Source organism: Protomyctophum parallelum (assembly GCF_964188405.1).
Source record: "Protomyctophum parallelum genome assembly, chromosome: 23".
Classification (NCBI taxonomy): domain Eukaryota; kingdom Metazoa; phylum Chordata; class Actinopteri; order Myctophiformes; family Myctophidae; genus Protomyctophum; species Protomyctophum parallelum.
This window is the reverse complement of record NC_139715.1, coordinates 21,677,129-21,688,811: the sequence shown is the minus strand read 5'-3', so window position 1 is coordinate 21,688,811 and position 11,683 is coordinate 21,677,129. Positions and strand designations below refer to the sequence as shown.

The window sequence follows — 11,683 nt, the reverse complement described above, 5'->3', positions numbered from 1 at the left end:
TCACGAGGAACACAGGAAGTATGACGTGTCAATCTGTGGTTGGATGAGGGTATGTTCAATGACAACTGTACCCGGAATAAATTATTACAGTAAACAATATCACAAGTTTCACAACGGGTTGTTCTGTAGAATATGTTAGATAAACTTTATTATAATTATTATTCTCTCTCTCTCTCTCTCTTTATCGCACGCACGTATATGTAATGCACCATGAAATTGTATTATTGTAAACAAGTGTAATGCTTTATGGTGTCGTCCACTCACAGAAAACAGTGTTTTTGTATTGAGTTGTAGCCTACTTGAAATGTACTGTAATTCTGCAAACTGTTAATAAACCAATCAATCAATCAAATATTATTTCATGGTGAAACCCCTGCCCACTTTGACAGGCTGGAATGGCTTAGTGTTGACGACAGAGTATACCAGGGGTATTCAATTAGATTAGGCCGGGGGCCACAACTGTAGAATGATTGTGTGTGGGGGGCCGCACATGTGTGCGCGCGAAGCGCGTAAATTTGTGGGTTCTCAAAATGCTTTTTGTGCTCAAACACGAAGATTTATGTATATTTCCGCACAGTAATGAGCAGGATAATATGTCTATACAAGTATATGCCACCTTAGAATAGATGTAGGCCTAGACCTATTTGACAGTGCATAAACAGCATTGCTTTGACATTAACGACCATCAGCTGGACGGACACACACACACACACACACACACACACACACACACACACACACACACACACACACACACACACTCACTCACTCTGCTGTGGGCAGTTCAGAAACCCGTCCACGACCACAGTGACATCATCGTTAGGCAGATTGTTTTTTAAACAAGATTTATTTACGTGAGAATAGTTTATCAGACTATAAAGATCAGATTACATAGAGCAGTGATTCCCAAAGTGGGGTTCGGGGACCCCCAGGGTCCTTGAGGCAGTTCCAGGGGGTCCCCAGGGAAATGGTTTGGAACCAAATGGACCCTTATGGGTCTGTAACTCCGAGAGTGTACAAATGGAACCAAATGGACCCTAACAGGGTTTATTATTGTGAGAATGATGGCTTCCATTTTCGCATTGCAACTTTTCAGGACTAGAAAGCCTGCAAGTTTCTATTAGCTTGGATTGATGTCACTGTTGGGTGGGTTTCTAAACTGCCCACAGCCCTCCTATGTGACACAGACCGAGTAGAAAAAAACGTGTCATTTTATCATGATTATTATTGAGGACCTATTATATGAAGATAGGTTGAAAATTGGTCCTTTAATGATTACCGTCATTATGGTAATCTCAATTAATATCGCACACACCATACCTGTAACTTTTATTAGCCCTCTTATTATTCTCACAAAAAAAAAGGGGGCCACAAGGGGGCGCTCCGCGGGCCGCATGTGGCCCGCGGGCCGCCATTTGAATATCCCTGGAGTATACAGTACAGCATCTTGCAATGGGTCTGCATGGTCCAGATCGCTACACCACCGATTAAGGTCCATCTAAAATAGCCTATACTTCCTTAATGTTAACGAAGTCCACACCCACAACACCAGACCAGAGGGAGTTCAACAAACCATGTGCAACCCAGATTTGGCAACAAGTAGCCTGACCCAAACAGAGACATTTCTCGTCTAGAGGGGCGGGTCGCGCCTCAGAAATGCGCGCACCCTGATTGGATCTCATCGATCTGTCCGTCACCCCCGGCCCCTCCTCTCCCCCCTAGTGCAGCGCTACGTCACATCATTTAGAGCGACGCCCACCCGGAAGGGTTGACTCCCACTTTTAGACTGGTTCAGCCCACGGATTTTTCCAGGCATTTTTTCGCGCAGACGAAATGAAAGCCTGGGTATCGAGGCTAGGCAACAAGGGACTAAATTCATTTCGCTCCTATGCCACCAAAATGTGTAACGCCCGACCAGTCATTAAGACATAGGAATACCGGATGACTCACCCCGGTGAGGTGAAATTCAGATTTAGGCTCAATCTTTGAACAATCCATTAAACTTCAGGCCTGCCTAGGCTACTTAAACTATCTATCTTTGTCCCAAAGTCACTGCAAATAATTGCTATTTGTAAAATAAATAAAAAAGCGTTACCCTGTTAACATAATAACGATACAGTCAGACGATACAGTCAGACAACTCACCCCGAAAGTGAAGTCAACTCACCCCGGAAAGTGAAGACATCTCACCAAAAAGTCCAGATAACTCACCCCGGAAAGTGCAGACAACTCACCAAAAAGTCCAGATATCTCACCCCGGGGTGAGTTGTCTGCACTTTTTGGTGAGTTGTCTGCACTTTTTGGTGAGTCATCCGGAAAACTCACCAAAAAGGGAAAAGGGGTGAGTCATCTTGTTAGCAGACAGAGTATGTGAATCCTTCAAAACTGCTCTCAAAGGGCACCTACGGACGGCTGCAATTCGAAACTCATTTTACTCCCCCGTAAAATCTGAATCCCCCACCCACCCCTTTCCCCTCACTGTATGTTTTCCCTTTTTACTTTTTGACATAGTTGTGTATATTCGTCTCTAAATGTTTTGATGAATTGAAAATGGTGGGCCCTATTGTAAACAAGTGTAATGCTTTATGGTGTCGTCCACTCAGTTAAGTTTTTGTTTTGAGTTCTACTTGAAATGTACTGTAATTCTGCAAACTGTCAATGGTGAATTCATGGTGATTAATATTAATCCAGACTGGACAAGACAAATATCCGTTTATTGGTTCATCTTTATACAAAAAAGAAAAAGGATAAAGAAGAAGTAAAAAAACATTTGTTTGCCTATGCTGTGCACCATTGTCCAGACTCCAGAGTACAATTTATCAACAAAAAATATTTACATTTGAGGAGTTTATTCTAAAGTAAGTTAGATATCCACCATTGAAAGTGACAGATACTGATTATTGGTTACATTATAACCAAAAGTATTTAATATGACTGACTTGCTCTCATATTCGTAACAATATAGTTCTGGATCGATTCATGAAACTTTAGTTTGAAGTGGATATTCTTTTCATTTTACAATAGAACCCCTCATTCACTGTTCAACACAACATAATTCCAAGTAATCAGTAGTCATACAAATAAATTACATAAAGGATACAGACAAATAAGACAAGGAGCAATTATTGCTCAGGTTACAAAACATTAATTTGTGAAGCAAAATGTTCAAATGGCTCAAAGGGTTTTAACCACTTCAATCCAAGCATCCGTATTTTGGGGGGAACTTTGGTGGAAAATAGCAGATCTACAAGCAACGCAGTGCGTTGTTTGACGAGACTCATATAATCGATATGAATTTGGTCCCGGACCACCATCTGAAAATATGTTGCGCCATGGACCCCCAGAAGATTTGTGTTCTCAAAATGTGTCAACATTTGTCCAAACTACAAGCTCACGTGACATACCTGTAGAATAGATAGATCGACTACTAAAATATAAAATAGGGCTAAATGGTTTTTGCTGGGGACCGACTGGAACCTCATCGAGGACCCCTGGGGGTCCCGGCCTCCCCGGACCCCTGAGAAACACTGCTTTAAGTCAACCGGAAAAACAGCAAATTTGAAAGTGATCATCATGGATATGCCTGGGTAAAATGCCTGTCCGGATCCGGTCTGGTCATTATACTACTTTGGTGTTGGAGGAAAACAAGACGTGTTCTACTTTGGAGACTTTACTAGGACTCCTCATATGTTCATCATATATGCTGATTCTCTCAAAAGAGCAGTTTGAGGGTAAATAGAGCGAGGAATGATGAGCAGGGCTGTCACAGTTACAACTTTAAGTTGACGATTGTCACACAAATAATTGTGATTAACAATAGTGTTTTTTTGCATTGATCATTGGAACAATACAATTTGAATTTCTGTTTGCCTTTTAGGCTTCGTAATGACAAAAATGACACATATGGCAAATAACTTAAATATACAAAGAAATCACTGACACATCATTTTTAATTAAAAAAATAAATCTTTCCAAAGAATTTACAAAATAGCGGAAATAATTTATCTACAAGCTGTAAGCTTGCTGATCTGCTATTCCTGCAAATTTAGAAAAATGTTTGATAATGTATGGATTTTTCAACATGGAAACAATTGATTATGCAAAAAATAATTGCGATTATCTCAAATAATTGCGATTAGTCGATGATGTAATAATTGTGACAGGCATAACGATGAGTTAGGCCTCGTCTCACGTGAAGCGAGATGAGGAGAGTTTTCTCCTTGATCTCATTGCTGTGAAGTTTGAGGAGATCGAGCTTCACAGCAGCGGTCATCCCAAGAGAGTAGCCAGGCCACATACCTTTAGGACTTTGATATCTGTATGAGAGAACTAACCTACATATATACCTGTATATAACCTGTATATTGGATCACTTAAAAAAAAAAGTCTATTCTGGGCCACCTACTTAAAATATCCAAATACACACTTATTTAACAGTTGAAAGTTTAACACTCTGATGCTTTGTAACCTAAACAATAATGTACATGACGGCCCCTACTGAAATGATGGAGAAAATGAATATAAGCCAACCATATATTGTCAGATATTGTTATAAACTGAGTAAATGCATTGTACAGTGAACACCAATAAGGTCTTATGTGCCAGAAATATGTAGTCAGAGTTAATGCAAGCAGATTTTCATTGCTCAGGGCAATCTCCAGAAAGGTATTCTGCACTGATATGAATAAAACAATAATGTATGACTTAAACGATATGAATCTAGATATGCAGCGATATTATAAAACAACAAATCCTCGATTCAAACAATTGAAGTCTCAATGAAAAATAACAACGATTGAGATACGTACATTGGCAGCTGAAAATGAGATTAACAATAGTACGGTTTGTGACATAGATTACATTTATTAATGAAAACATATTTCCTGTGAAGTGAAACTGATCCTCGTATCATCTCACAAATTCTTCCAAACTTTGCAGTATCTTTTTCCTCAGCCGGCAGGTCTCGATAGAGGCCTGTGACAGCACACCTATTTGTCAGAATATCTATATACAGATTCTACAATGATCCCATTTGTGCCTCTCCTGTAACATTCATTTCAGAGGTGATGCTGTACGATCTGTCAAAGTGTTATTGGTTTGCAGTTGCTTTCAAACTGACTACCCATCCAAATGGATAGCATTGGTTCTACATGGTACATTTGGACGTGTAGTACATTTCATCAGCCTCACGGTGTTGTCATAATGGGTAATTATTCCATCTCACTTACAGTGGGTACAATAAATATCCGGAGAACGTCGAGTGGACATACTGACCGGCATAAAGTCCCGCTGCCTGGTCAGAGGGCAGCTGTATGTGCACTGTGTCCCCTTGGTGCAATGGCAGCACAGCACTCCCTGACGCTTGGTCCAGAGAGCCCTTTTTACACTCGTCGTATGTGTACATTACTGGCTCATTGTTCCTCATCAGAGCCACCCACACGTTCCCTCCTTTGCAGTGGACATGGTACGCGAAATAGTAGACCCCTGGCACGCTACAGGTGAATAGGCCACTTTGGGGATTATAGTTCTGATTGCCGTTGTGCAGAAGCTTGTCGAAGACGATGGGAGAGCCGACGGGAGGGAAGGGGTTCGCGAGCAAGGCGGTGAACGCCGGCATCTCCAGGCCGCTTCCCCCCAGATCGCCACCATTCTTTGGCTTTGTGTAGCCTTGCTTTTGGCCGTTGTAATGGCCCGTCGCTGGGAGGATGTGTCCCAGGTCAGGAGACACAGCAGAGGGTCCTGGGGCGCCAGGGGGTCCAGGCATGCCTGGCTGTCCAGGAAAGCCAGGGGGCCCACTGGGGCCAGTCGTACCTTGAGGGCCGCCTTGCCCAGGAAGTCCTGGTTTCCCTTCACCGGGATATCCAGGTTTACCAGGTGGACCGATTTCACCTTTTGGCCCCGAATGCCCAGGAGGACCGATCGGTCCCCCTGGTCCAGCAAATCCTGGTATCCCCTTGGGTCCCTGGGGGCCTTTCTCTCCCGGTTGTCCCCCCTCGCCTCTCTGTCCTGGTACTCCCGGGGTACCAGGGAGCCCTGGTAAACCTTTGTGACCAGGCTCTCCTTTAGGGCCCAAGGATCCTGGCAACCCTCTATGCCCTGGCTGTCCACCCTGTCCTGGTAAACCTGGCTTACCTGGAAGTCCCGGAGGCCCTAGCTCACCCTTACCACCTGGCAGCCCTTTGTGTCCTCCAGCCCCCGCTTCCCCTTTTGGTCCTGGGAAACCAAGACCTCCGGGGAGCCCTATCGGACCTGGTGGACCAGGTGCTCCTCTGGGTCCTTGAGGGCCACTGACCCCTGAAGGACCTCCTTGACCTTTGTCACCTTTTGGACCTGGTAGTCCAGGAAAGCCGCCATGTCCCTTGTGGCCTTTAGGGCCTGGAAAACCTGGTTTGCCATATCCTGGCAAGCCAGGACCCCCAGGTAGACCATGTGGGCCAAGTTCTCCTTTCCCCCCCGGGGGCCCAGGTTGTCCTGGTAAACCACCTAATCCGGGTTTTCCTATTCCTGGCAAGCCTGGTGGTCCTGGTGCACCACCTTCGCCTGGTGGCCCTGCCGGTCCTGAATCTCCAGGAGGACCAGGTTTCCCTGGTCCCCCTGGCTGCCCAGGAAGTCCATTCAGACCGGGTTTACCAATTCCAGGGAGGCCCCCTTGACCAGGTGGCCCTGGAGGGCCGCTGGGCCCTTTCATGCCTGGCAAACCAGGCAGACCATGTCCTTTGTCCCCCTTAGGCCCTGGGAGACCGGGAAGTCCATGCAGACCCTTATGGCCAGGTTCCCCTCGAGGTCCAGGCTGTCCTGGGAGTCCCTGACCCCCTGGTTTCCCAATCCCTGGCAGACCAGGAGGACCTGGTAGCCCTGGAGGCCCAGATAGTCCTATGGGCCCTCCACCCCCACTAGGCCCGAGGTCGCCCTTTGGTCCATGCAATCCGGGCGGTCCGGGTTTTCCTGGCATTCCTGGAATTCCAGGTTTTCCTATTCCTGGATAGCCTTGGGGGCCAGGAGGGCCTAGCTTGCCTGGTGGGCCTGGCATCGCATGGCCTGGCAATCCAGGCGGGCCTTGTGGCCCTGAAGGCCCCTGAACTCCTGTAGGCCCCTCTCGTAGACCCTCTCCAGCAGGACCAGGGGGAGGTGGGCCTTTAGCTCCTCTGGGGAAGGTCTGTCCTGTAAATGAGAAGAGAATGGTCAAAATTCACCTACAAGGTGATATGGATTGACTCTAGAATGACATATGTATTCAATATTTCAATATAGTTATTCATCATTCAATTCTCTTTCTCTTAATATTAATGTTTTTTTTAATTAATATTATCTCCACCAACAGCAGGGTGGAGAATTTAGTTTTCATCCATCCATCTGCAGCCTGCCTGTCCATCTGCAGATAATCCTGTAGACTACTTAAAAAAACATCTTGTGCACGGTGCCAGCAGGCCAAAGAACTTAATCCCTGGCCTGAATATTTTCACATCGGTCACGGACAGTCGGACACCTGTTATTTTTGTGAATTCATAATCTCACACTCACTGTCCATCCATGTTATGGGATACGTACATGCCAATCGGGCACACACTGTCTGTCCAGCAAACACCAATGTTTTACATTTTGTCAGAGACAGAAAGAGAGAGGGAGAGAGACATGCAGAGTACACATGCATGCGTGCACGTATTCAATTAAAGACCACATGTAACACCAACATAATGTGACATGACAGGACAGTCACCACATAGTGACAGATAGGGAAACAATTTGGAAATCTGGTGGCATCACACACTACAGGATAATCTAATACGTTTCTCTGGTCGATCTCGAGGCGAAGTCGTAGTGGAGAGGGTATACGGTTCGGTGGGATAAGGGTTGGTTCACTGCTTTTTGCAGATGATTTGGTCCTGATGGAACCATCGATCTGAGACCTTCAGCTCTAACTGGACCGGTTCGCAGTGTACATGCGGCTGTAGAGGATCAGCATTTTCAAATCTGAGGCCATGGTTCTCAGCAGGAAACCGATGGATTGTGCAGTCCAAGTAGGGAATGAGAAATTGCCACAGGTGAAGGAGTTTAAGTATCTCGGGGTCTTGTTCATGAATGAGGGGAGGATGGAGGAGGAGATCAGCCAGAGAACTGCTGAGCTCTGTCTACCAAGCAATCTTCGTTACTACTCTCACCTATATGGTCATAAAGTGTGGGTCATGAAAGCTTGCGGATACAAGTGTCCTAAATGAGTTTTTTCAGATGGGTGGCTGGCATCTCCCTTAGAGATAGGGTGAGAAGTTCAGTTATGCAAGGGAGACTCGCGTAACACACACATAACAGAAACCTCTGCTTAACAACTGTTAGGAGAGCTAAAAGCGAAACTAGCTAGTGGAGTGTGGCTCTTACGACCTACTGTTGGACTTGGATGGCACACACTAAGGCTGTCCCCGAATATTCGGGGGTTCAAACGTTCGGGTTGGCACTCGAATCTTAATTAATGGGCTTGAACCATTAGTTATTTTTTTAACTCGAAAATATATCTTGCGAGAATGCGATATGCATAATAAGAGTACTATGTTCATTAACTGTTTCATTAAGGCTGTTGGAAATATCTTGTCTTATTATTAATACTATTTTGGATTTATATAGGCTTTTATAAGATTTAGATGTTATTAATAATGGTGCTTAAATCCTTCCCGGGGACGCGTTGTGAATTTAACCCTTATTTCACTGATATACTGTCGCTCGAAGGTTATTTTTTCAATTAATTAGAAACGAATGATTCGGATGTTCGCTCGAAAATTCCTGCCGAAGTTCGAGTCCTAAAAACAGGGCTAGGGTACAGCCTTAGCACACACCACAGAGAATTATGTGCCACTATATTGACGAGGACTGCATGTTAATTCAGCCGTCAATTTGACACAGAATATGCCCAACACTACTGGGAAAGTGTGTCCACCTGTGCGGGAGTATTGTTTTGAACAGGGGGGTTCAAAACAATACCCCCGCACAGGTGGACTGGGACACGGTTCCGTGTTTCACCCATACACTGCAATTAGCAATCTCAGACGGGTATGTAAATATCGCATTTTATTATAAAAATACATAAATAAAATGGTGTATTCTGTATTTTATTTTCGCATAAAATGTCTCCAAATGGCCATCCCTGCTTTGGACAAGGGCAAATATGTGCTAGTCTACTAAGTGCAGACAATAATGCATTTATTGCAAACTCTCCGGAAGTAGTGTCCAGAATAAAGCGTTTACATGGTAAATATATCCCGATTCAAACGGTGTTATATACAACCCCTCCGAACCTGAATGAAAATGAATTTGTGTCAGACCGGAATGGGATATTCTATTCCAATTGAGGTGTTTACATGAGCATTTTTATCCTGCTATTTAGAATTAAAAACTCATTCTGAATAAATGTTGTCCAATGACCCGTCTAAACTAAGTACTGTATGCACCACTGTAAATGCAGCCATTTTGCATGTCTAGTCCATACAGTATATGGGCATATGCAGTATGTTCACAAGCCACGGACAGACAGCCAAGCCAGACAGACAGTTAAGATGCACTACTGTAAAATGAGGTGATACCTTTAAAAAGAGCAAATAATTGTTCACCCTCACCTTTGCCCAGCTCACTCAGTGGCCTCTCTTTGCCCTTGTTCATGGGCAGTTGATGAGGCAGTTCCTGGACATACTGAGGCTGAACGGGCATCTCATTCCCCAGGTACTGTTGCTGGGCGAAGCCGTCGTTGTACTGTGGCATGGGCTGGTGCTGCTGGAGGGGCTGCTTGTGTCCGTAATACGCCCCGCCGTGGACAGAGGACCACCACGTGCACAGCTGGAAGGCCATCATGCACAGATGGACAGGTCGGAGGAGGTTCATGGTTTCTGCGGAGTAGAGAGAGGAGTCAATCAGAGGGGGAGGCATATCAAGTAGTACAGATTAGAGGCCGATTCATCCCTCGGCTGGGTGCATGTGTTTGGCCCGACGTACCAACAGTCCGTCCGACACTCTACCCAAAACGCACCCATAAACCTAAACTCACAGGAAGCCACAGGTTAGTTTAAACCTGCCACGGGTTAGTTGGAACCTCACAGGAAGCCACAGGTTAGTTTAAACCTGCCACGGGTTAGTTGGAACCTGCCACGCATGTCGGGACTAGCCAGGGGTTAATTTTAGCCCGCAACGGGTTAGTTTTAACCTGACGAGCACCAGCCGCGCATGTAGGGAGCGATGGTTTTGTCGGACTAATGCCTGTTGGACTAGTATGTCTAACAAACGTATGCACCCCCTCGGCTCACCCGTTGTGTCTGGGCAAGACAATTAACTGCTCCCCGAGTGCCGTATTAATGGCATCCACTGCTCCTAATAATAAAAGCTAAATCATTTCACCAGCAATGAGTTCAATATAAATATAATAACGGCCGATATGAATAATCGGATATCGGTCATAACTTCAACATTTTGCATCTTCACTTATAATATATATATAAAAAATATAAAAAATATCTTACTTACTATAGTAATAATAGAATATTGTACTGCATACCATACCATCTTTATTTATATAGCAAATGTAATTATATAACAACAAAGTTGTGCCAACCTGCTTTACAATTAATAATGAATTACTACACACCTCATTCAAAACATACAACACACACAGTGTCACTTTCAGCATCAAAAACAGATCATGCTGTGCTTGGAAATGCCAAAGTATAAAAATTAGACTTCAGACTTGAGGCGTGATTTAAACACTGTAATTATGTGTTCGGGTCACATAGATGAATGAATATTATAGTTCATTAAAAAATTGCACGCCGAAGTGCAAAAATAGAGAGAGCTGGGTGCGGGGTATCTACAATACTGAGGCACAGTATTGTAGAATTACGTTTGTATCAACTAACAGTTGAACTAAAAAACACGTGTGCGCGCGCACACACACACACACACACACACACACACACACACACACACACACACACACACACACACACACACACACACACACACACACACACACACACACACACACACACACACCTAAATCAGGTTAGCTCTCAAGGGTAGACAATGTGATGTCATTTGTGGATCAGCTTCAACCTGCCCTCTGAATTGAATATTTTGTGACATGGCAGTGAATAGTTCCGAGGTTCTGCAGGAATATAATCATTTTGAACAAACAGTGCCATCTAGTGACAGGCGGACAGAATGCATTCGGTCTGAACCACATTCTCCACACTGGATCAGTGTGCTCTTGAACAGCCTGCTGTCAAAGTCATTGTATACTATACATATATTCTACAGAAAGTCCCTGACAGAGAATGACTGATAGTACTAGCCGAATAAATATGTAGACTCCTTGTGTGATAATAGTGTTGAGTACATACAGTCACAAAATGCACAGACACTTGTGAATGGACTTTAGCTGGATTTCTAAAATGTTCTCATTGTCCAAGTTGTAGAGTGAGACTTTTCAATGGTCAGCAGGGGGAAGAGGAATCAAATGTCTGGCAATGTTAAGTAAATACAATATCACAGCTGAAATACAGGACAATTAACCTGCTAATGTTTGACCTTGCTTTTGAAAATGAACACCCACATGTTTCCAACAAGGGCATTTTTCTGCACCTACGGTGACATCATGTACTTTCACTTTTTGTTGTGTTAAAAGACTTCACCACTTTTCAACCTATATATA

General features: G+C 44.3%; 1 protein-coding gene across 1 annotated transcript in view; it reads right to left on the bottom strand.

Moving 5' to 3' along the window:
• Window positions 1–3,932: 3,932 nt before the first annotated feature.
• Window positions 3,933–11,683, bottom strand: part of LOC310854118 (uncharacterized protein) — a 29,683-nt gene continuing 21,932 nt past the window's right edge. The window contains exons 3-4 of the mRNA XM_083758634.1: window positions 9,603–9,869; window positions 3,933–7,161 (exon numbers count right to left, since the gene is read on the bottom strand). Of these exons, the coding sequence (XP_083614760.1) occupies window positions 5,225–7,161; window positions 9,603–9,864 (2,199 nt within the window). The 5' untranslated portion in view covers window positions 9,865–9,869 and the 3' untranslated portion in view covers window positions 3,933–5,224. The remainder of the gene's footprint in view (window positions 7,162–9,602; window positions 9,870–11,683) is intronic.